The sequence below is a fragment of the Manacus vitellinus genome, unplaced genomic scaffold (genome assembly GCF_001715985.3).
Source record: "Manacus vitellinus isolate BGI_N305 unplaced genomic scaffold, ASM171598v3 scaffold_1_pilon, whole genome shotgun sequence".
Classification (NCBI taxonomy): Eukaryota; Metazoa; Chordata; class Aves; order Passeriformes; family Pipridae; genus Manacus; species Manacus vitellinus.
In genome coordinates, this window is record NW_021939396.1 from 48,738,085 (window position 1) to 48,764,257 (window position 26,173).

The following is a 26,173-nucleotide window of genomic DNA, read 5'->3' on the forward strand; positions in this document are numbered from 1 at the left end:
CCTCAGTGAATAATAATTAATGGCACTGTAAAATAGCTGACGTGGAGTTTTTAATCTATGTAAGTGTGTTCAAAGATCTGACAAATGTTTTTTTCTCTGAAACATTTTTATCCAAAAAAAAACCCCAAAAAAACCCAACCACATTTTTTTCCTATGTTCCAGTGAAGATTCTTTTTGCAGCTTTAAAAGATCTTGATGAAATATGTTATTTATGGATCTCCAATGTCAATTTTGAATGAAATTAACTGACACTTTGATCTAACAAAATACTTACCTAACACCCTTAAATCACAATTCGTGAGCAGGTCCGTTGAGAAAGCACAAGACTACTCCTGTGCCAGAATTTGCAAAAATACCTTGTTGAGTTGAGATGTGAAGTAGTGAAGGTCTGGACAGAAAGGTGTGAAGAGATGCCATTGTGAGTTTTGTCATAAACAGCAAAGTGAAGATTAACAGGGATCTAAAGGGAAGCTAAAGGTAATTAGAGTGTGAAAGCATTAAGACTCTAAGATAATGTGTACAACTACCAGAGCTGTGACTAGTAAAACAAGACAGTGAAACCAGCTTGTGATAGAAGGAAAGAAGTGAATTCAGTTTATTTGTGAACAGAGAGGAGAGTTCATACATTTTTACAGACACATACACACGCACACATATTAGTATCCTGGCCTACTAAGCCTTATTTTCATTTATGTTACAGTACTTTTACCCCATTTGGGCAGATTAAACAATATTTCAGGATGTAAATAACACCCATTTTAAGGCTTCTCTAAATTAACACAGCAATACAAAGAGGCCTCAACGTAGACAAAAACCAGCACTAATTTCTCTATGATCTAACACATTCCATCTATGCTACTTTACCAAACCTGGAATAAATCCTAACTGCTGCTCAAAAATACCTTGATCATTTTCTATCTTTCCATCTACCACATCAGTTGCTTCCACTGAAACAATTCTTGACCCTTTCCTTCCAGATGCTCCAGGGAAAGGGTCAAATGTTGGACCTGTGTTAGAACACAACTGGCCCTGTTTTCCCTGGCACAATAAGTGTTCTAGAAGCAAAAGTGAAGTGAATGGAAAAATCCAAGGCTGCCTGCTAAAGCAGAAAGCCATTTACACACACTAATTATGTCAGCCTATCATCCAAAGTCTCCCCCATACTTCTTTCTTCTAGTCTTAAATTCATGCTTTCATTTCTGTTTTTCTTGCTCAGGCTCTCTCTCTTCCTCAGGTATATACACACTTACGGTGACATCACTGGTCTCTGTACCGTACTTGTTCTTCACCACAATGCTGTATTTCCCAGAGTCGTGTGTGGACACAGTAGAAATGGAAAAGCTGACATTTTTTCCTGATTCAAACCTCAGGATGCAATTAGCATCTGATACAAATGATTTTTCGTTCTTCAGCCATGAGACCTCTGGAGTGGGATCTCCCCAGACAGTGCAAGAGAGATTAAGTGCCTGTAGAGAAAATACAAAGGAATTATGAGTCAGTGAATATTTGCTACATTTTTCAATGCCTCACTCTCCAAATATTCCAACTCCCCATTCGCCTTCCTGCTTTTAGTAAATGGATGCATACCATCATAAGTAATCAATAATTTATGTCAGTCTTCTGTATCATAAAGGAAAAGAAGGAACTCAATTAAAAAATGCCATTAAAAGCTTTCAATATTTTATGGACCTTCTTCTCTACTCTCATAATCATTAGCAGAGCTTTCTCCATGCATATCATTTAATATAAAATTAGATATTATCTGCATTTGTGTGTTAGATCTGAAATGAGATTTTGATGAACTGTCAGATGGTTTTGTTCAGATTTTGTTCAGATTTTGTTCACATTAAGCTCACTATATCTTTATTCCATAAGTAAAGAAAGCGTGCCTGTTTTTTTAAATAACAAAGGGCAAAGTGTCCCTGGAATATTTTGTTTAATTTGGGATCCTTTTAAACTATGCCCTGACAGCTCTTCTAACAAACTTGAATTGTTTTATGCACTCCTGTAAAACTGTTTTTAACTGAAATCAATACAGGCTTTACTCATTCTTTGGTATTTCCCTTTGATGCTAGTAATGTTCCTAAGGGCTGAATTCAGTTCCATCAAACTGAAGGAAGTATCTTCACTGTCAGAGAATCACATTGTTGAAGGGATCACTGGCAGCTTCTTCTACCTTCAGTAGGTTGGCAGGTATCTTGGGCACACAATGTTCAGGTCTCCTGTTTTTTTCTTGCCAGCTAAGAAATTCATGTTTGGGATATTGATACATATAAATGATCCCAGCCTCTGGTCACAGCACCATGGGAATACTCTTGAAAGTGTTTGCAAAAGTGAATATCATGTAGAGAGACAAATGTGAAGGAAGTTCATGTGACACTGTAGTGGTACATAGGCCTTTCTCTGGAGCTTTATTCAGGAAGGAATTTATTTATATGTAAGTATTGAATAGTACATTGGTCTTTTTAAAAGATTTAAAATGCTATTCAAAGGGGAATCTCACTTTCTCTTGATTGGTAATTTAAGAACTTCTAGTGCAGAGAAAATGGTCTTCGGTGGTTCATTAAGAATGGACTAAGTGATACATAAGGAATAGACAAGCTTCCACTTGACAGGAATCAAATTTTTCTTCCATTTTATTTAAAGGCTTTTTATAAAAATGTGTCAAAAATAGAGACAACTGAAGAGCACTCCCACCGTTGTCCCTATAAGCTGTCAAGATAAAAGTCCATGGTGAGAAATCTATTTACCTGGCTACTTTCCCTTTAACTCTGCTTATTATCTGGTAGTGTGATGGTGGAAGATGGGACAGAAGACAGATGCCCAGAAGGCTATTGAAATGAGCAGATAGAAAAATTGATACCTTTATAAAAATAAAAGGTTTTGATATCTTTGAGAACAAAATAAAAATCCAGTAAATCTCACATGCCTGCCCTAAAGACTAAAATGAGAACAAAAGGAAAGGGGAAGTCTTTCCTCCATCAAGACCACATAATTCTTGGTACTGAGGGAAGGACAGATTCCAAGTAAGAGGTGGTTACAGTATGGTGGAAATGGCCTCTATCTGATTTCCTGCAGCACCTACAGCTGGTGACCACATAGGACTGTTGACTACCTTTTCTTGTAGCCCACTGGTATGAATGTGGTTTTGATTGCCATATCAGTCCATCTTTTTGAAAAACAAGGGGAAAATGAGAGGTTTTACATTTTTCCTTCTTTCTTATCACACTCGACACAGACATGTCCTTAGCCTTAGCCTTAGCCTTAGCCTTCAGGTACCTCCAGGGGCTTGGTATGGGCACCTTCAGGTGCTCGGTATTTCTTTGTTGCCTTCTGATTCTCTAGCAAGCAGGAGATCAGCACTGAGTGGCCCCAGCTGCCACTCCACCACAATGCTAATGAGCTGATGTACATGTCCAGACAGCTCTATTAGTGGCCTCATTCGAACCTGAGATGTTTGAAGTGCTGTCAGTACTCCTTAATTCAAAGAGATTCAAGCAGCAGTGATGACTCTTTTCTTCTTTTAAATCACTCCCTAAAATACCTACATTTTCCTTAACCTTGCGTCACTAGCTCATGTTTGACATCGGTGCTCCTCTTGATGTTTCCAACTCTATTTATTTTCCAGTTACTAATGTGCAGAGATGTGTCTTATAATTCACTACGTAGATGCTGAGATCTTTGATTTTCTGGAATGTAATTCCATAGCCAATGAGAAGTAATTGTTCACTTTCACTACACCTGTCCGTTGCAGATTTTCTGTTCTTTGGGCAAAACATTGTCTTTGTGCATGTATATCTTTATTACTGACTGAACGCCCTAATTATAATACTGTGTTCAATGTAAAATCCTTATCATGGCAAAAAAAACGCGTGTCCTGTACTCCTGGATCTTGGGCATTGAGACACATGCACTTGGAGCAACCAGCAGCTGCAAGTCCAGACCCTTTGTGTCCCTCACTATCTTTTCTGCCTTTGACTACAGATTGTATTGAATGTAATACAAGTGGCAGAGGGAAATGTGTTACTGTATTTTAAGTATTGCCATTATTCTTGCATAGTAGCACACATTCACATTCGTGGACAGTTTGGTGAGAGAATTGAAGCAGCTCAGTCAGGGAAACCTGTTCCTTTCTTCCAGCCTAGCTGTGAGGACACCTACCTCTGGCAGAAGGATGTTACATGTTGCTTCTTTGTCTGAAAGTGCCTGACAAAATCCTAAGCCTCTCCTTTTAAAAATAAAGCCAACTTACTCACAGACCTTCATTAAGACAGCCACTTAGGTTAATTTATGCTAGTATTAGGTTAAACTTATGCTAGTATTCTCTGTCAAATTCCTCCCTAATGTGAATTGACACTTAGCCTTTTCCAATTATACCACACTGATGAAGAGCATTTGTGTCTATCAGTGGAAGCCTCTTAGGCCATCTGGAATGCTATTTGATTTACACTGGGTAAACAGTGCTTCATTCATTCTCATCCATATCCTTCAGTTCACGCGTAAAAAGCTAATAAATATCATCACAGTCGCAATGTTGAGTTTAAATTTGAGATATACCTATGCTTGGAAGTTCAGTCTAGGGATACCAATCTGTTCATACAGCCCTGTGGTCATGGCTGCACAAGTACTCACAATCAAAGCTTGCAATTGCCAGACCCCTGCTACCTCATTTGTTGTTTTTCAAAATCCTTGATGATTGTGCAATTTGCACAAATTACACAATGCAGAACTTCATTCCCCTCTCTCAAGCATATACGAAAACAATACGCAGATGAGCCAACACCACCCAAACAAGCTGTTTTCCCTGATCACTCTCTGTCCTACTCAAAATGATCATCAACTGAATCAAGAAACATAAGTTCAAGGATATTTGTCTCGAGTTCTGGGAGTATTTCAGTCGTTTATTCAATCATTACAAATGTCCTTGCTCTCAAGGACAGTGTGTGTCTGGATAAGATTTTGCAACTCATTTTCTACAAACTCTTTTTAAAACTACACATTTTGCTTCAGTGAACTCTTACTCAAGTTCGTATCAACTCTCTTTTAGGTGAATGCTTAAAACTGGCAATAACCACCCAAATTTACCCCCACCAAAGCATTATGGGAATCATATCTCCAAGCACAAGCACTGATTAGCTGAGAATCTGCTAATTTGCTCTATTTATTTGTGTGTTCTACCTACAGTTACAATGCTCATATGAGTGCTTCTTACTTCTGTAGCATTTCCTAAACTGCTCAATCCTTTAAAGAAAGGTTTAATCAAACATAATTTCATTTTGTAATGCCTAGAACTGCTGCAGTCTATTATCTGTTGGTTATGCTATGTCTCACATTGTTAAGTGATTCAGAACAAGATTTTAAATTCTTAACACTTCTGCTGAACCTATAATCACATACTTTTAACCCGGCTGACCTACTGCCAAATAAAGCCAGAAATATCAGAAAGATGCCTTACTGTAGTTGTCACAGGCTTTTACTGACATTCACATGCCCTATTTCCATGTTAGCACACACTGCGAAGAGAAACTGGATCGTGGCAGAGCAGCAGGAAGTGAAGAGCAGACAATTCTTGGTCTCAGTAATATTAAGCAGGAACTTGTAGAAGCAGTGTGCAGGGAAAAGTTTGTGAGATTGACAACTGATTTTCTGGGTCATCTGTTCTATGCTCAAGCATTGATGTTCCTCTGGGAGTGCCTTACAATAATCTTTCAGCTAAACTCTCCTAATATAATCCAGTGTAACACCAGTGACTTATTTTGACTTCTCTCTCCTTTACCCTGACGGCATAGAGAAAATTTTCTCCTTTTGTCTGTATGAGAATAGAGGTATTGTGGTTTACTGCTTTTATACCATTTAAAAGCCAGCTTTGACAGATGTGACTATGTGGCTTCCATGCCACATTGCAAGGAAGTTAACTGCAGAAGACATGGAATGACTAACTACTGTGTAAAAAAAGGAATTAAACTTGATGCCCTCTTGCAAAATAAAAAAAATTAACTGTGAAACCTGTGCATGAATTTTTAAAGAGCTGGTTATATAAGGAATTTTAGTCCCAACTCACATTGTCATCTCACTTTTATCTAATTCTTAGGAAAAGACACTGCCCTGAATACATAAAGCCATCTGTGATAGACCATTGAATTATGTACAGAAGGCAGGGGACAAATAAATAATGCAGCAGATTTTAAAGATGGCATCTTTAAGAAAAAAAAAAAAAGTTGAATGTTTTCCCATCATAGACTGGCATTCAAGCTGTTGGGATGTTGTGCAGAGCTTCAGTTAATTTACTGTACCTTGCCCTCCTGGATGGTGACAACATCGGGCAAACCTCCAAGTACTCGGGCACGATCTGAAAATAAAGAACCATCATTTTCTTTAGTGTCTTAAAAATCAACTGTGTGCTGGATTCTGTGTGCCTGATTCTATTTCTCTTCTAGTTCTTTCCCTTTGTCTTATTTATGTACAACTTGTCTCTGATATTTGCTCTATCAGAGAACTATTCAGCATTTTTAGCACACCATTTGGACTTTAAAAAATGTTGAATTCACAGCAAAAAAATGTGTTAATAGCTGGTGTGAATCACTTACAGAGGGGAATTAAAGTACATATGCTGTGTTCTGTGGAATTTGACATCAATTCACTATTACTTCTGAGTGCACAAAAAAAAATAAAATTTTTGAGATCCGGTTTTCTAAATTTTTAGTGTAGTAAACTAAAGACATTGGGTTTCCAAGGGGAAATGAATGACACTTGATGAAGTGCTGGAGATCAGGTTTTAATCTAAATACAAAGACAGATTTAAGTCTCAGTGTTAACAGTGATGTTCCACTTGTTTGTATGTACCTACGTGTAAATGAGATCGATACCTCGTTGATCTAGTTTTAAGGTCAGAGTCCTGTAGAAATCTTACACAAATATGAATAAGCCAATCACATGCAGGGTATAGTGCACTTATACTGGAAAATGGATTTTGTTCATTACATATCTGGGCGGAGCCTGGCAGAGGAAGGAAATGACTGTACAGAATGTTCCCCTCTAATGTGTTCTGTCAAAGATGTGCTCTGTAGCACAGAGATAACAACCTTCTGAGACCAGGAAAGGAACTGTGTTATGTCATTTAACATGCCAATCCCTTATGGATGGTCCATGGTTAGAAATAAAATGCCCAGGTCTATTCTGTTACTGATCCCTTTGTGCTGTCTCAGCTGGGACCTGTAGGGATCACATAATCAAGCCCTGCTCTTTTTGGAGTATATGTCCAGGAGGAGTTAGCTCAGATCTCTGTACACATTTTTCTCAATAACTTTTTGAATGCCAATTCTGATCTCATTTTTATACAGGTCTGAAAGTAATCTGCAGTGGAACAATTTTTTTTCCTTGCATTTTTCTGTAAATAGGAAGAATGAGTTTAATAATTCAAGTTGAAGTCTAATGACTTATTCCTTAAGTAGTTATTACATACTTTTGTTTTAGTTGCTACGTTGGAATTGACACAGAGGCAAAAGTATGAGGAGATTCTATCCAACACAAAAGCTACTGTTGCTTTCTTATCCATTTCTGTATGTAACGCAGATCCTTTGACATTTTAGAGCATTCAAAACCGGCCAAATTATTTCCTCCATCTTTGAAAACAAAGTGACTTTTGTGCAGAGAATGTGCATGAGAGATCTCAGCAATAAAGTTAATTTTTAGAGAAGGCTAGCTGGTAAGGAGAACGGGAGCTCAGATGGGAAAAATCAACATAACCCATAAGTATATTGTGATTAGCTGCAATGTGCACCAATGGTAAATCACTAAAAGGTCACTTACTTCTCCTTGGTGTAAGGACAAACTCCTTTTAGGATAAGCAAACACACATACACATGTATACATGCCCTCTCTTTCCCAACACAAAACCTTCCTGGAAAGGGAGAAAACCTTCACAAACAGTTTATTACAACCATTGTTGAAGAAGACCAACTTACTTTTCTCTGCTATCGCAGCTTGCCTGGAGTTGAAAGAAACAAAGAGAAAGTCCAGTTTCAGTTAAGGTTTACTTAGAGTGATAGAAAAGTAGATTATCTTTTTAACTGCCTTTAATCCATTAAGGAAAATATCTCTCATCATTTGGCAATACTGCTTTTTCTTTGTTACCTAGCTGTTACATAAGAGTTGCACCAAAGAAGTCACATGCAAAACTCCTACAGGCTTCTGTAGGACTAGGATTTGTTTCATAAGACATAGTTAGATTTTAGCACAAAACAAAAAAATACTGTGATTATTTTTTGGCTGCCATTATTGTATTTAGATGGCATAATACTTACTTTAATCTCTCGAACTCAGCAAAGGCTTCATCAAATGCTTTGTAAAGAGAAAAAAATTACGTTTAGAGATAAATTGTCACAGGTTTAAATTTAAAATGTGGAAATAAATTTAAAATGTAGACATCAATAAAGAAATATTAATGGATGCATGCATGTATATTGTACAAATCCTAAAATGCTGAATGGTTCAAATAATAAAGGCTATCTGGCACATGGCAGATATCATATATACATATGAATGCATAAACATGCTTATTTTCTTCTAGAAGAAAAGCTTTAAGACAAAGAAACAGCAGGAAAATAGTAGACTGAAGTGATTTCACGAAATAGAGGAAGAAATGCACAATACAACACTTAAATGATAGACTATGGCAGTGACCTCCCAAATGTTTTAATTATACACCCCTATCTAAAATTTTTTTGAGTGTGCACTCAAAATATACGTATATTTATTTATAGATTATGTAGCAAAGTTCTTGTATTTGCTTCCCACACCCCAGTAGTGTGCACTGGGTCATCTTGCACATACCCTACTTCAGAGACCACTGGTTTATGGAATACAAGAGATATGTTTTTTTGAAGTGCTTCTCACACCTGCTCTGAAGCACTACACTGATGGCTATGAGCAAACCAAACAGCACATTGTTGCCTCCTTTGTAAATTCAGGCTAAGGCCATCATGTGGGAGGTCAACCTCTCCTGCTTTGAAAGGGAAGAAGAGATGTCTTTTCTCAGAAAGTGGAGATAGAGTACAGAAGGAGCAGCATGGAGATGATTATAAGGGGCTGTTGCCCTTACACAGAGTTTGCAGACCAAAAGTGAAGCTTTAGGGATGAGAATAGCTGGGAATGGCAACTCAGAAGTTTGGAAGGAGTTAATCTTTTCCTTAAAATCTGAGAGGTCTCTCAGAGTAAAATTTTCCAGCAGTCAATCCAAATAATTTTATCTGTTCCACTAACAATCTTTGATCACGCTGATGAAAGGTCTTGGCATCTCTCAAGAATAAGTAGCTCTCTTATATCAGTCAAAGGAATACAGTAGAAAAGTAACAGAACAAAATTGTCCCTCACTTCCTCCTCAAAATATTACTTGGAAGGGAAAGATACAGAAGGCATTCAGTGCTACAACTCATTTTTAAAGCTGCCAAGCAATGCCAGCAACACAAGGGGTTTTGTAAGGTAGCTCTGACACTGGACTGATGTCTCAATAGGCAAACTGTAAGCGGGTATTTGGAATAGGAAAAAGCCATTTGTAATTTATGACCCAAGAGCACAGGTCGGGGAGAACAAATGGCACTGCTCCTACAAACACTGGCAGATTGGTGGGTACACACACAGACCCCAAAAGGTAACAGGTCTGTAGCAAGATCCTGCTGTAGATGCTTCTACCCTGGCACAGCGTAGTGCCCACACACAGGTAATGTTAGCAGAGGGAACGGCCTACCTTGTCCAGAAAGATCTATTGTCTTTTTGTGTGCGGTGTTGCCATCAAAGAGTTCCATTATGTATTTGCCCTTGTCCTGTGGAGTTGGCTCATTGATCTGCAACCAGATCTGCTCCCCGGTGACACCAGTCTTCACTCGGTCTGTGAACTTAATCTGAGTATCACTGAAAAATACAAAATGTTACCTTTTCATTTTACTGGAACATAAATGGGTTTTACTCATGTTGAGCCACTGAGTACATCTGTAGTTACTAAATGATTTTCAAGATGTTATGGTATGCCACCAAATTTTGAAACTTCAGAAGTCAAATCCTTCCTAAAGCTGTGAACCAACTGGGCAAAGTTGGTGTGACAGTGTGACAATCTTTCCCTGTTCAAGGTCCAACTCTCCTCAAAGCTTGCAGAAAGGTTATGCATCCTAATCTATGACCTGAGCCATAGAAGAACTATTCATATTTAAAAGTCACATCTATGAAGGGTAATCCTTGAATCCTGAAATGTTCCTGTTTTCTTTTTGGCATAGGTTTATTTCTGCTTGGGCAGAACAATAGTGTAGAGGGCTGTATCTACAAAAAAACCCACTTTTGTAACAAACTGTTTGCCCAGTTAGAATGTTTTCTGATGCTCTGCTATGTTTGGCACTTAAACATGCTTTGACATAAGTATATCTTCCCCCCCCCCCCAAAAAAAAAAAAAAAAGAAAATCAATTTCTTAGCTTCCTAGCTTAGCAATTAATTGCCCTGGATGAGTCAAAAGATATTTGTCAAATAAGCTACTCGTTTTCTTGGTATCTTTAAATTGATAATTTTGAATGTATTGGAGGGAAAAATAATTTTTTCTAGATTATTTTGGCACACTTCAAGATGAAATAAGTTTCCAAAAATTAAATAGAGAAAAGAGAGAGAGAAAGAAAGAGAGAGGCAAAAAACTCCCAGAATACCTCATATTCACTTACACTTATTTGAAATACTTAGGACATTTGGTGATACGGGGTCAAAATGGATGGCAAGAAACAACCAGGCCTCAAACTGCTTTATTTCTCTGACAGGGTGCTGGTTAGCATCAGTGTCAATAATTACAGCCAGCCTGCTACAGCACATTCTGGGTATTCTGTGCCTCATTTATATGAGTTTTATTGAGAGATCAGTAATTCAGATTCCATCCAAAAAGACTAACTATTACCATGTCCACAGACATGACAAGAACAGTAATAATAGATTTAAGCAATCTAAATTGTTTATTTCTCAGTCTTTTCCAGTGCATGCTATATGTGCTGGCTGAGAACTCAAAGAACATCAAATCATTTGGATGTGCAACTCCCATTAATTTTATGGGGAACTGGACACTAGAATTCTTTTTAAAAATCTCAGTTCTTCTGTCTGTCTTGGTTAGATCTGTAGTGCTCTCAGGAGGGGCTGTCTGGATTTTACTGCCCCAGGCACTCACTGGAATTTGCTTTGCCTTCTAAAAATGAAACCATACATTAAGAGGACATGCCTGCTTGTCCCAGTTCCAGTGAATTGTGTCTTCTAGAAAAGCAGACCTCCAGGGTAGGTATTTCAGGACGGTCTCTCAGGTTATATTTGCATCACTCCTCAAAATTGAGTCAGGGAAAGATGTAGCTCCCATTGGGGAGATGGGAAGTGCTCTGAAGCAACATGGTCCTGACAGCATCCCATGGCATGGAACTATCTGTTCCATAAGAGAAACAACAGGAGGGCCTGGCACCCCTAACACCCGACTTTCTTACTGGTTTCATGTAAATGTAACTGACTGAAACTAACTTATATGAGATAAGGACTCATGAGAGATGAGAACAAACCTGGGCCTCACCTCTCTCACACAACCAGTTTCTTTCTGAATCTATAAAAGCAAAATTGCACTGAGTTTTGCCAAGATTTTGTTTACTTACTTGTGCACCCAGCCTACTCTCAAATCTTCCACATAATAAGTAACGTAGGAGTAGAGTCTGATACCCTCAGCTGTGCTCTGGATTTTCAGGTCTGTGGCAGATAAAGCTGAAAGAAGAGCAAATGGTTTTATGCAGCCATGCAGCCATTCATTGAGTGCCACAATGAGTCATTCATTCGAAAAGAGAATTAAGTACTTACCAATCCTTCGGCATACTTCATTCATCAGACCTGCAAAAGCTGTGGAAATAAAATCCGGAGACTAAGACTCTACGTCTGCAGTTCAAGCACAGTCAATGATAGGACAAGTACTGGCTCTGAAATATGCTCCCCAGTAGGTTTGAAAGAGCAATCAGACCTACCTTTTAAAGCATATTAGAAATCTAAGTAATGCAGAAATGTAGCCTGTTATTTCAGAGTTTCCAGACTTTATTTAAATACAGCCTTGGAGAATACTACTGCAGCTGAAAAAACCCTATTTTTTAAAAAATTTATACTATTCATCTGGAATGCTAACCCATCTATATACATTCTAAAGGATAGGATTTTCCTCCATTTTTTTGGAAACAAGTGAAATGTTAAAAACACAGTAAATGCAATAAGTGTGAAAGCCCCTAAATAAATGGGAAAACATAAAAATGTGAAAGCTTTTTAAATTATCTACTTCTGTAATTTTTCTTAAATACTTGTAGATTTACTGATGTCCCTCTGAGGAAACCTGTTATCATTTTGCTTAGTGTTAGTCATCATATGCTCCCAAAATTATACAGAACCCAGATGAAATAAGCTGTATTCAAATGTTATTTGGACTTAAAAATCTCAGCTTTTCTAATCAGATGATCTTGTACACAGGAGGAACAAAGCCACAAGAAGGTGATGTGCAGATGCCTGTACTACCCCAAACCTACTTCAGTCAGGCTGTCAGCTGGTGTAGTTGAGAGCATTGAGACTCTGACCTGTGTCTTTAAGCTTCAGCTCACTGGAGTCCTTTCCTCTGTCATCCTTCAGTATGACTTCATAAGTGCCAGCATCTTTCTTAGAAAACTGCAATATTGTAACAGTAAAATCAGTTTTCAGAACAAGTACTGTAGAAAAATCTAGATTTTACTTCTGAACCCAGCTGATATCCTGTCTCTGTCCCTGGGGAGGTACCTGATGCCTGGGGCTGGAACTGCCCCAGTGCCCCCAAGGTGCCCTGAGGGATGGGCTTTGGCAGGTGCATCATGGTATGCAGGACCTTGTCCCCCCCCCACATCTGCTGCAAGGCTGGGTAAGCACCAGACCCCTGCAGTGACTCTGAGAGGGTGGTCCTCTGAAATCCTGAGGGACATACACTTTCCAAATGCTATTCAAAATGGAAATGTAGTCTCAATCTGTTTCTCAACTGACATGCAAAGGAAGTGACAAGCTTATTATCTCTTCAGTCATCATTTCCTGAAAACTCGAACAAGCAGTTACAGACAGACATTTTCTTTAGCTAAAACACAGACGCCTTGTGAGTTTTTCCATTTTTAAAACCCACTTCCTTTTTCAATTGTTCTGCTGGAGTATCAGATTAGATCATATCATTCATCTGAGTTCGCAGCACTAACTTCAACTGAGGGCTAATGAGGACAGTCACTCACCTCTGATATCAGCAGAGTACACACTCCATCCTTAAAGTCATGTTCTTCATCTACCATTATCTCCCTGTCATCTTTGTACCATACAATGTGTGTTTCCTTCTTAATATTAGCCACCTAGGATGGATGAAAACCACATCGCAATTATTCTCTTCATTTGAGCAGGGGAACTCAGTGTCACATGGGTTAGCCTGTTCAGGTCTCTCATGAAAGAAAAGCAAGCTTTACAACTTGGTTGTAGTGAATTATTGCAAGCCTCCATTTTAAAATGAGGGAGGCAAGAGGGAAAACAGCAGGGATGAAAAGAGAGACAAAAGGAGCTCAGGGAAACAGTGAATCCTGCTCAGGCTATTTCTGCACACATAAACAGGCCAAAAATGAGAAAGTTACAGGATTTGTAAAGACTTGCCATTCCTATTCAGGTGCCTTTCCCTGAGTGGGTAGCTGACAGACCTAAAAAGTTCAAGCTATTTTCTAATGTATTTTGTTACACATAATGAGCTTTTGCCCCAGCATGATTACCCTTCAGAAGCTCTGTCACTATCCAATATGCAGTTGGGAGTACAAAAGCAAAGGGTGTGTCTTTAGTCCCTTCCCACCCTCACCATCTAGTAGTGGTAGGTCAAAGTGCTTTGAACATTGAACTCGGTTTTCTTTGTCCCTTACCTTACATTTCAGCATCACGTTACACTCATCGGTAACTTCCCATCCCAGTTCATCCACAAAATGAGGACCTGTTTAAAGTTACACATATGTTTTTAAAGGTCACATCAATGGTATTCATGGTACAAAACCAAAGACAGACGTGTTTTACTTGACAGGAATAGTTATATTTTAATATAATTTTATTTTTCTTATTTCTCCTTTAGAAGGTAAATAACCATGTAACAGAATAAAACTCATCTATTTCAAATTAGCATATAAAAGTATAATCGAACTCTTAGTGGGCTAACACATATGTGATTCTTATAAATAGTCATATTATCACCTTGTTTCCTCTGCCAATCTTTTCTCTGGAAATCTGCTTCATCCCGTAGCTTCTTGAATACTAGGAATTAAAACCAGTAAGAAGGTTAAACTTCATGTGCCATTTGTAGGGTGCTGAATGTCGCTGTAACAGTTAGGAGCAATTGTGTCCCTTGGATGTCAGTGAGCATCCAGCCACGGGGTTAGGTTTTCACAGGAAATTTCAGAGTGTCAGAAGCTGATTACAGCTAACTCAACTTTCCCAGCTGCTTGCAGTCGTCAGGAGTTTAATGTGTCCTGTCTGATGATGTGCAATCCCCAGTCATACAGCTACTTTCCACTCCTGGTAGGAAGGCAAATGAGCGGCAGCAGTGTCAGCAGCCACTTGAGCTCTAACAGGTGCAGCTGCTTGTTCCTGGCTGAATGGGCTTCTTACATGGGAAATTTTCATTCCACCCATAGAAAAGCTAACCATGACATGCTGCAATATTTTGCATTTCTGTAACAATTCCCCTTTCTCCCATCACTTTAAAAATTTCAGTTCGCACACAAGCCCTGTCCTGTGTGAGGCAGACAAAACTGTGACATAAAAAACCTAGAAGGTCTACTGATATTGAAAACAGTGGAAAGTGAAGGCAACAACTGAGATAACCTCTGTATAATTTTTCCAACCCACTGCATAATACAGATTAGCCTACCATCACCAATGAGGACAAGGCTAGATTGATTGGTTGCTTTTCCATCCTGCAGCTGGAAAGTGTAAGTGCCTTCATCCTTCTCCTCAAGTTTATCCATAATCATTTCAATAAGGCCGGTCGTCTGGTCCACCTTCATTTTATATTTCTTCAGGAGTGGAAAGTAAAACAACAGTTGATGCGTATCAGAGACAGAAAATATTTGTGAATATTTGCATATCTATAGATGAAATTCAGTTTTCTTAATTCAGACACCCACTTGTCCAGAGTCCCACTGTCTCTAGTTCCAGCTAAATAAATCTATTGAAGGTGAAGCCTATTTATTGATGCTATACAAGCATGTGACATCCATGTTGTACAGTGAGTACTGTGTCCTTTTTCATGAGAAAGGTTTAGATTTGCATGTCTTCAGAATAACTCTTTCTTTGAGCATGATTATATTTGATAAGGTTTTATGTAGAATGTGCCATCTCTGCCTTCTATCTGATATCAGTGTTACAATAAAAACATGCCATGTCCTGTCTTTGGGAGTAACAAAGTTTGCTGCTGGAAACAACTGCTTGGGAATTTTTCTGTGCTGTAATAAATTCCTCCAAACAACAAAAGGAGGTGAGAACCAAGCACAAGGGTATTCTAGAGCCATAGATGAAGGAGATAGGATGGATCTGGGTTACTGCAGTGATTCCTTGAAACCACAGTAGCTGCTTACCTGGGGCTACTTTATTGCAGGAACAGCTGTGGTCCCCACTAGTTAGCAGAACATGTGGTACTCAGGTGGCAGGAAGGCATTTAACTTCCCTGTATAAACTGCATCCAGTAGAATTGATCTGGAGCTCAGAACTATAGACAAAATCTTTCTATTTATGCTTTCCATGACTTATGTTATTTCTCATAAAAATGCATTAGTGTGGAATAGTAGTTGGAAGTATATTAGGGACAGAGACATTAATACTCATTGATACTCATAAAAATGCAAACACATTTTAGCAGTGAAAAGGCTTACCTCTCCATTGAAAATCTCCTTATCATTAAATACAAAGTTGGCCTTTGCATTGCCAGACAGTTTTTCAGCTTGCAACCAGAATCTCACTTCTCCTTTTTCCAAAATTTCCACTGCCAACTCAGAAGTAAGTGGGATAGCTACAAAGAAGAAAGAAAAGAATGAGGTATATATTTTGCCAGTGCCCCAATAACTGTTTTCTTCTACTTTCAGAAAGCCACTTATTCTTTCATACTTGGATACTGTATGCAAGGTAACTAGCTTATGATGGCTTTTCATATAGACAGAATGCCTCTCCACCCACATATATCTGTTATAGGATGACAGATAAGATTTAAACTTCTGATCCTTCAATCACAAGGTCTGTACAAACCAAAAGTGTTCAGCATTTGAGTTATGCTCCATTCTAATACAAGGCTATTTCAAAGTTAAACAGCAAGTATCTGTGCAGCATGATATGAGTTCTGTATGGTGCAGACCCATGTTTAATGAGTTGCCTAACAATATTACTGTAAGACAGTGAAGTGACTCAGAGGAAAAAGGAAACAACCCCAAAGCACAAATCCAGATCAGAAAGTCAGCTGAGCTGCAGGTTGGGAGACTTCTGCAAGCACTCTGACCCTTTGCTGTGTGGAACCTCCGTCTCCAGGATCACCAAGTATCACAGTACACCCTTTGTCCTCCCAGTACATTTTGTTTTCCTATGAATAATGGAAATCGCCCACATGTAAACCAATTCATTGTGTTAACAGGGGAAAAAACCCATAAAAATCATGTACTATACCATAGGTAATATTAGTCTCTTTTTTTTTAATATTTCCTTCTTCTTATTAGTAACAGTCCTCAGCTTGCTTTCACTTTAACTTTTCTTTAGGATACCATAGTCGGTAACATTAAGCATGAGCATTTAGACTCTGATATTGGGGCATATTGCTCATTTTATTGGCTCCCATTGCTTTATCTGTCTCAGTGGATGCTCAGATTCTCAAGACAAGTCATACTCTTGGGATTACGTACGCTGTGTGTGAACTCTTCCCCCAATCTCTGCTTTCTCAGCAGTGTAAAGTCTGCAGTGCCAGGGTGTAGCAGGGAACAGCTGAGGACAGTGTACAAACACGTTGCTAAATATGTGATGATATAGTTTGGTGATAGTGTAAAGACACACCTCCTTCCAGAGGAATCTCAGGGCAGGGTGGTTTCTTTAGCACCATGCATGCAAAGACTCGGTTACAGTAGGAGAGGACTGGGACCGAAGTAGTGTCTAATTTCTCTCATCTTTATATTTGCACTGTCCTAAATGACTGAAGTGCCTTCTGGAGCACAACTGTCATCCCACCCCAATGCCAAACAAACTTAGGGGGTGAGGACCCCTAGCCTCCTTCTTTCCCATGCTCATTGCTTCTCCTTCCCACACCTGCATGTATGCTTTTGGCGCCTAAGTTGCACAGGGTCTGTCTCTGGTGAAAATAAGGCTTCTGGGAGGTGAGGCAACAGTCATAGGGAAACAAAGACAATTACAAAAACAACACAGGCTTAACCAGAGAGGGGAGAGCCTGGAGGGGCAGCATTATCATGAGGGAGCGGGGCAAAGATAACCCCACAGGAGTGTGCCCCAGCTGTGCGAATGGTCTGTGTGAGCTTTCCTCACCCAGTTTATCCCTTTGTATGTAAGGAACAGAAGGAATCTCAGGGCTTGCATAATTTCTCAAAACAAAGTGACTGAAATGCACAGGAAGCAAGTGGGAGTGTGAATAGACATCAGGCTGCACTGCTTTTGTCTCACTGTCAGCTCTACAGCAATTTTAAACCCCCACTTGGCTTGCCTGTAATTAACTAAGAATATCTTAGTCTAACATGGAAGAGAGGAAAGTATCTCAGAAGCTGTTAAATAAAGGGCTGAAAGGATGCAAAAAGATTCTTTTTGGAGTGGAAAGGCTGTTTGCTCCTCAGCCCAAAAGAACTGGACAAACCTGCATTACAGTCTGCCACAAGCAAAAGTCTTATTTTAGAATATTTCCATAAGCACCAAATGGCAGCTACTTTAGTCATTTTCCAGCCATCATGCTTACAAGGTTTTACATCCTATTTCTATAGCATCACAAATTACTGCCAGTACTTGACAGGGAGCCCTCGGGCAGTTACTCAATTGCAGAGTTAGAAAAATTTATTTCTACCTAGCACCAATGCACTATTGCACCCAAACATAGCTGTGTTCTGTGAGGCTGCATTATTGAAACAATGGAGTTACTGGCTGCAGGTGTTTCTAAGCAGAAGTTACCATTAATTGCTCTTCAGAAGTACAAACAAGGCAACATGCAAGAGCTCATGTTGAATCAGAAGTGCCTAGCAACTAATTTTGGTTTTTAAGAATTTGGATAATCCTCAAGCAGATTATCTGAAGATATGACTAAGATTTCATGTTGATCCAGAGAAGCTCATTATTATTTTTCTAACCTCATAGGCATAGTCAGCTGAATCTCAACCCCTATTTGTAATATATATATGTATTTATTTTAAGTGCCCACATGGCCTGGAGTGGGCAAAGCAAGTAAGACAGTTTCCTCCTTAAGGATACTTTCTGCAGTGATCTCCCTTTTTGCCTGTGCGTTCTGGAAGCTCATGCACAACTAGAAGTGTGCTGTTACCTAATACAGCACAAAAGAGATGACATGATCTGAGGAGCTTATTTTGTGGCATTAGTTGTGAACACAAAGCATGGAAGAGCCCTCAGAAGGGAAGGGTCAGGGAAAGTGAGGTCGTGCTGCAGCAGTAAGGTTTTGTGACGACTAACTTTCAGTGTCAAAATATAATTAGGAGGAAAAAATTGGGAGGAGCAGGAGTAAACCAAGGGATGTTTAGGCTATCATTAAGCTGTCAAAAGGTGATATAGTATGTTGAGAAGAGTAGAGCTGATATGAAAAAGATGCAGAAGGAAATGAGAAAGAGAGATGATGTGGGCAAAAAGGCCATTTCTGCAGCCAAGTTTGGACTGAGCTGAGAGGTGCAGTGTGGGCTGAGCTGGGAGAGGTGTCAGCAGTGCATACACAAATCTGAAGATGTTAAAACAAGAGTTTCAGGGTCTTGAACAGAGTAAAAGAGAATGTAGCGGGAGAAGATTAAATGCGGTTTACGTCTCATCTCATTGTGTGCAATAAAATTCATTATACAATCCAATATTATTTTTTCCCCATTTTTAAAAGTCCCACTCCAATGAAAATAACTGAGTTTTGCCACTACCAGGACATCATAAAGGTATGGGAGGTCTGTGGAATTGATAAAAATACCATCTAAAGTTGCAAGAAGAATGTCCATATTGCCAAATGCTACAGAAAGAGGGAGGGAATGAATTTCAGCAGGGAAATTCTGTATGTATAGATCATTACAGCTGAATTTACTACACTTGCCTGCTTTGTTAATCTTAAATTTAACTTATGCTAACTTCAGTTGGAGAGAAGCTAGATAATTTTTCAAATTCTGGTTTTCAAATCAGGTTAGGTATGCTGAGTAAGTATAAAAGTCTGTTCTGCAGAAGAAACAAAGCCAACATGATACTTATTTTCCAGCTGTTATATAGAGTTATTGTATGCCTAGATCAGTAGCCTGCAACTGATTGGGAAGAACACCCGTGATACACAAATGTACTGAAAGAAAGAGAAAAAAATAAAGGAATCTCAGATTTTTCAATTCAAAACCATTTTCACTTGAACTTACTGTAATGATCTCCCTACTTGATGGTGGCATGAGCTTTGTGATCATAGAATCATAGATTGGTTTGGGTTGGAAGGGACTTTTAAAGGTCATCTAGTCCAACGCCTCCCTGCAATATGCAGGGACATCTTCATCAGTTTGTGATATCCCACTCTCCCCTACAGACATGGGATGTACTCACTTGGGAATTGGCGTTCGTGGCTCAGAGCAAGCAGGCGTTTCATTTCTGCAAAAGACATAAAAGAAATAATATAAAGTCTGGATCCAAGAAACACAGAAGCAGCAAAAAATAGGTGTGAAAGCAAACCAGGCATGCCCAATAGGCATTGTGTCTACCTTCCTCATCAATTGTGTAACTTGATGAAACTCCATCAGTGTCTGTAACAATACAAGAGTAAATTCCCAAATCATCTTCTCCAAGATCCTTAAAGGAAGCTTTTGACCTTTAGGGGGAAAAAAAAGCATTTTGATAAAAAGGTGAGATCAATCCGAACCAAACCCTTCCTTTATGTCTAAAACAGCAGACAAAAATAGTCTTGTATTAGCTTTTGCTCTGACTGAACAGGCAAATGCACAGCTCAGGCGACTATAAACCAGGGTAGGTCCTATCATGTGTGGTACAAATGGAGATAGTACCAAAAAAAGAGAATGCTGTCAAGTCTTTGATGACCCTAGAAGGATACTGTAACTACAGGTCGATTCAATTTCCATATGCAACACTGTAATTATGGTGAGTCCCCTTTTCTTTCAGTATGGCTTTTACATCACTAGAAGAGCACACAGGCCCTTCAGGGGCTGAACCTGTGCATTCGCCATGCCTTCCTCTGTGAGAAGCCTGAAGAAACAGAATGGGCTTGGAGATCGTTATGTAAATTGCTAAAGTGGGCCATGGTGATACCATCAGAAGAAAACCCTGCTTACTGCAGCAGCTCCAAAGATTACAGCTGTGTTACATGGCAAAAGCATTTTGCAAGCAGCCAGATAATTTTATTATTTGGAGATTTAAAATAATAGCAATAGCAATAATAATAATAATAATCTGCCTTGACTGAGAGGTTATAAGATGACAGAGCACAAATTTTTTCTCCCCATGCCTAAACATAACTAAATTCCCCAAAGAGGAGGTCTGACTCATTCTGTGTGATCTACTATTTCCAGATAGTCTGTGTATGGACTTGCTGGAGAACAGCACACTCAGGAAGTAGCCTCCAAGTAAGAGGTGGGTTTAGCTCTTAGTGAGGTCATGCATCAAAAGGATGGATTTCTGTGACTGTCTAGATCTCTCAAACATGAGACTGTGGCTTCCCTTGGGAGTTCTTACTTTCCGCCTTTGGTATCGATGTTCAGTCGAGAGTCATCCTCAATTGGTTCATAATTCTTGGACCAAACAAACTTAGAGTCTGGAGACATCTGATCACATTCGAAGTTCAAGGAAATTACTCCATTGTCATCTACATCAACCACAATTTCCTTGGTTCCTTAAAGAGATGAACAAGGCAATTCCAGTTTCTCAGAGAAGCCAGCAATATAGATATATACAGATATCATTCATAGGGTTGATTAAGCAGATCCTTGCCATTTTCTCAGCTGGCACATAAATTGCTGCACTCACTGGTCCTTGATTCATAAGAACAGTTCTTTTTCTAGTCCACAGATTAAAACCCATTATAAATCAACTGATTTATTTGAGCAAGTCTAAGCATCTAAGCACACATGAGAGTTATGATATTTGCTATGAAAAAAACTGGAGGAAACAAACCAAGCCTCTAAATCCACTAAATGTGTGAAATATTAAATAGAAATATTTTCCATACTAGGGGGTAGTTAGATCTTTCATTATGCAGCATGAATTTCCTATCCTCTAATAGGCTAAGAGCAGTAAAGGGAAAAACGTGTGCAAACGTGGGCGTTTGAAGAGGTGCAGGAGGTAGAAGAGGAAGCAGTTGAGTCGCCCCCGCAGTGCACCCTTGTGCGACTGGGGCACATTTTCAGTGACACTGGCTTCACTCCAGGAGGTTGGTTTAATTGCTGTGCTTGGCATCCGGCCCTGCCACCGTCTGCACCATTAATCCTGGGCCCACAAAGGGAGTGAATATTTGCAATTAGCTGCTTAAGTCAGCCACCCTGTTTTGCCAGTACCTACGGTTCTTGAGCTGGATATGGTGACCCAGTTTGTTCTTTAAAAGGCGCTGGGGGTGAATCCCGTGTCAGAAACCTGAAGGCATCTCTATCCTGCTCACTCTCACCCCAGTGAAGCTGAGGGAATTTCATCTGGGATTTGGGTAACTGGGCGAGCTCATCATCTGTGGCGTTAACGTTCATTTCAACAACTTGTCTGAGAATGTCAGGGAGAGTGTGTGCACTGAGAGGTGCTGGAGAACATCCAACCTCCTTTCCTGAACAGCTCTGAGCTGGATCTTGCATCTGAATAGGGCACTCATGTCCTATTACTTGGGCTAAGACAATTCTGGGCTGCCCAGAATGCCAATGACACAGTTTCTCCACAAAGTATTGTACCTTAAAGGCAAGAGCCTTATTCTTGACACTGAGATTAAATGCTTTATTTCTTAATGACCCTCAAGCATACAAGGAGATTTCTGTGTTTCATCATCCTAAGGCTATACACATCTTTTCCAGCACTGCGAGCAGCTCCTGTAATGAGAATTGGTGTACATGCAGCTTTCTTAGTCTTATAATTTGCCAAACGTGTTTAATGGAAGATGAGATTAATATTCCCATTTTGATGCTGTTGATAACCAGCCCTTGCAGTAGTGAAGCACATTAAGTACCAATATGTGATAAATGAAGTCTAAGGTCTACAAATATTTTATTAGGCAGCAGCATATTTGCAATTTTTTTATAATTTAATTTATTATATGCAAAATTCATCACTTGAAATTTCATTAGTGTTTACTTTCCTGTAGACCATTATCCATTAGGATATGAATCTTTTGATGGCATTTTATGTGACATACAAAGAATTACAGCCATAAGGTTCATTTGAATAGCAGAATCTTTTATATTTGTTTTAAAGTATTCTCATTACAATAACAGTGCGTAGCATTTATTTCCAGAAGTGATGATGGAATTTACCTCTAATATTTATATGATTAAAAAAAAATTCTGTCTAAATTACTGACTGGATTTGGACACCTCTCTCCACCTATCCTGCAAAGTGGAGCTGAACAAGCTGCCATAGTACTAGTAGTCTTAATTTCCCTCCTCTACATAGCTTGTTGGTTTCAACATATCATCCAGAGCTTCTCTTAAAGTTACAATAAGAAATAAAATACTTAGATGTCATATCAAAACTTCATTTATCTGAGGTTTTTTTATTGCATCGACAGGAACAAATTAACATGAACATAAAGCAGACATCTTTAAAACACTAAAGTTAGTGGCATAATTTTGAATATGGATAGTCAGAAAAGTTGAATGGGACAGGGTTTCATTAGTTTCTGAGGTTCAATCGCTTCTCAAGTGACTGATGCAGGGTGAGAATCTAATTTTGCTTTGTACCAAGATACACAAGAACTAAGGGCGGCAATGGGGAAGAGTTGCTGTCTACTCTTGGATTTCCCTTGCTTCCTGTGAGAACCACACATGCTGAAGTGCTTTTGTCAAAAGACAAAGTTACAGCTCAAAAGTATCCTGGATTGGTATTTGTTTATGTGGTTGTGTTTTTTCATTTAATTTTAGAAGATAACTACAAAAATTAAATGTGGTTTCCAAAGAGAAGAAGGTGGATGCAAAGTATCGTACCAGTATATTTACACATTTCATTGGATAAAGACAACTGGTAGCCTTTGTATGAAAGCAAGTATTTTCATTCAGGATATTGTTTGCTTACATTCTTTGATTGGAAAGCTCAGTTGTCTTCTGATTCTACACATTTGCCAAAAGTAGAATTCCAGCAGGAATTGTCTAGAGAGATTTGACAATGTTTTGTCTCCATCCAAGATGTTAATAAAGGCATCATTCATTGGGCAACACCAAAAGACTTGTGGTAATTTTAAAGAAATGGTATGATTGTTCTTGAAATTAGTGTGGTTTGAATGAGAAAGGTGGAACCCTTCCCAAGAGACTGCTTTCTGAAATAATTGTTTTTAATAAGCTTTTTGTCCTTTCTTAATACTTCTGAGAAGCTTAGTTTGGTGGATGCTGTACCAGCAGATCTCAGCTCAAAATATGGGTCAAGTAGATTTGTACAAGTAAACCATTTTTAGCTTCCCTGAGATTTCACTGGGCCAAATCCTGATTTTCCGGTGATCCCTCAGATGTTACACTTATGAACCTCCCTTCTCTAACGGTGAGATCTGTAAACGAAATGTTCTGCTCAAGTTCATGTTGCCAGGTGGACATGCACCTCACCTGAGTGAACACTGAAAACTATGTACAATTTTTTTGGTCATGATGCTCATCTTCAGAAGAGTTTATGTTCGTATTTTTTTAATTGTAATGGCGTGGCCAATCCTTTATTTAGTGCACTTGAAGGTTGTTATCATCACAACTTTCTATCAAAAGTATGACATGTGGATATTAATTCTCAATGAAAATGGATTAATAAAGCAAAAAATTTAGTACTAATAGTGGTTTCATTCTCTTTTTAGAAGTGGTTGCTGTATATAAGCTGTTTTCAAGAATAAGTTTCTAAGTTTTGCCTTACTCCATTTGCAGGTAATGGAAATAGCCCTCACGCTTCAGCAGCCTTATAGATCTGAAATTATGACTCGTATTTTTCAAAGATCCTGTTCCAAACCCTTCTTACTCACACACTTGCCCTTTTTATCATCCTTGTATCCCAATCTTACACATTTTCAACTGACCATCTGCTTATTCTAGTACCTTCTTCCCAGCCTCACTAGCAGTCACCCCAGTCTCCCCACTTGGAGTGTTCCAGTTCTTTTACACGCCCAGCTTCAGACCTCCTTATTCAGATTTTTTGACTTACAGCCTCGCTGAGAGCTAACTCAATGCTTGTTAGAATTTTTGCTGCCGTGGCCATAAGGACCAGGCATCTAGGAGGGCTGGGCTAGTGCTGTTGTGCGAACAGAAGATGTGAAAATGGGTCTGGGGTTCAGAAACAGGGAAAGGATCTCAGGGAAATGCTCCCAAGGCATCTGGGGTGGGAGTAGGATCTGGTGATCACTGATGATGTCTGCTCAATGCCTCACAACACCTCACAGTCAATAGCATCCCAAATAAATCCCGCCTATTTCTCCAGGCGGGAGCAGCCGTCTGCCTTACTGTGTAGGCAGAGTAGGCAGCGGTTTGCTCAGACAGCCACCTCCTTTGTCTGTGCCCATGAACTGCTATTTATGGTCCCCGTGTCCAGCTGTCCCTGGCCCCTGTCCTGTCTGCCCAGTGCCTGCCCTCCTTCTTGCTCTTTGAAACCTTTGCAGGCGAGATCAAGTATGAGAGTCTGCAGGTGTAGGAAGGGAACTTGTCAGAGGAAAAGAGTGTGTACAGTGGATCCAGGTTGGGTTGTACTCCTGTACTTTCTTACATCATACTAACGTTATACTAGATTTGGTTAAAATATCTGGGAATTTGTTCTTGCACCTCATAGAACTCTGCACTTCTAAAATCTATAGATGAATAAGCCACAAGCCCACACTTGTGTTTTCTGTTAGGGACTTAGTGACAAAAAAAGTTGTTGTCTCTGACCAAAGTCACCTAAGTTACTTGTATAGCTAAATGGAACCCAGCAGTTTCCTGAAGTTCCAGGTATGGAGATTCTGCCTTTGCACTGGTTCCTGCATTTTTTTCTGGAGTTACAGACATGATGGAGCCAGCCTTTGAGGATGACTCCAGCAAACAGTTGCACTTAAATTCCTACTGAAAGTGGTCTCCAAAGTGACTTCATTGTGCTTTTAAAGCCTTTATTTTAAAGACCAAGGGAAAAAAATATTTTTTTTTACCCTTTCCTGAGGGACATTACACACAAAAAGGAGAATGATAAAGTATAAACAATGAGTTTAATATAGGAAGGGCAAAATCTACATCTGTGGTTTATTGTTTGGTTGAACTGATTTTAGTGGGTCCTCTGCTTATTTATCTATAGACACATGCAAATCTTAACACTTTATTGTATCTTTATATTCCTGAGCCTGTAGTTACGGTAAGAAAATCAGTTCTGACCTTAAAATATACCAGACAAGAAACTAACCCTCAACTCATATCTTGCTTTGTAAAAAAGCTTGACCTGAGAGAGGTGAGGCTGTTGGCATGTAGCTTGCAGGTGAACACATCACACAAACAGGAACCTGTGTAAATATGATGAAAAAGAGGAAGTATTTCTAACAAACCTGGTCGTGTTTCAGCTAAAACAGCATCCGTGACATCTGATGGTTTCCCAACACCAGCCTGGTTTGTTGCCCGCACGCGAAACACGTAACTCACACCTTGTGTTAGGCCATCAATCTGGAGGAACCAAATATACACACACAATGGGTTGCAAAAGACTGATTTTAATTTCATGCTTATAAAGATCAGTCTGGATACTTGACAATTATATTTCCTTTCT

At 39.2% G+C, this 26,173-nt stretch overlaps 1 protein-coding gene across 2 annotated transcripts in view; it reads right to left on the reverse strand.

Moving 5' to 3' along the window:
• Window positions 1-565: 565 nt before the first annotated feature.
• The window catches only part of MYOM1 (myomesin 1), a 71,800-nt gene continuing 46,192 nt past the window's right edge, over window positions 566-26,173 (reverse strand). For both annotated transcript variants that reach the window (XM_018081179.1, XM_025895910.1), the window contains 17 exons: window positions 25,956-26,070; window positions 20,969-21,125; window positions 19,984-20,090; window positions 19,829-19,873; window positions 15,943-16,079; window positions 14,943-15,087; window positions 14,267-14,326; window positions 13,945-14,012; window positions 13,282-13,395; window positions 12,613-12,700; window positions 11,858-11,896; window positions 11,659-11,764; window positions 9,746-9,909; window positions 8,304-8,340; window positions 7,965-7,987; window positions 6,294-6,349; window positions 566-1,466 (listed from right to left, as the gene is read on the reverse strand). In XM_018081179.1, coding sequence (XP_017936668.1) covers window positions 1,194-1,466; window positions 6,294-6,349; window positions 7,965-7,987; window positions 8,304-8,340; window positions 9,746-9,909; window positions 11,659-11,764; window positions 11,858-11,896; window positions 12,613-12,700; window positions 13,282-13,395; window positions 13,945-14,012; window positions 14,267-14,326; window positions 14,943-15,087; window positions 15,943-16,079; window positions 19,829-19,873; window positions 19,984-20,090; window positions 20,969-21,125; window positions 25,956-26,070 — 1,734 coding nt within the window. In that variant the 3' untranslated portion in view covers window positions 566-1,193. The remainder of the gene's footprint in view (window positions 1,467-6,293; window positions 6,350-7,964; window positions 7,988-8,303; window positions 8,341-9,745; window positions 9,910-11,658; window positions 11,765-11,857; window positions 11,897-12,612; window positions 12,701-13,281; window positions 13,396-13,944; window positions 14,013-14,266; window positions 14,327-14,942; window positions 15,088-15,942; window positions 16,080-19,828; window positions 19,874-19,983; window positions 20,091-20,968; window positions 21,126-25,955; window positions 26,071-26,173) is intronic.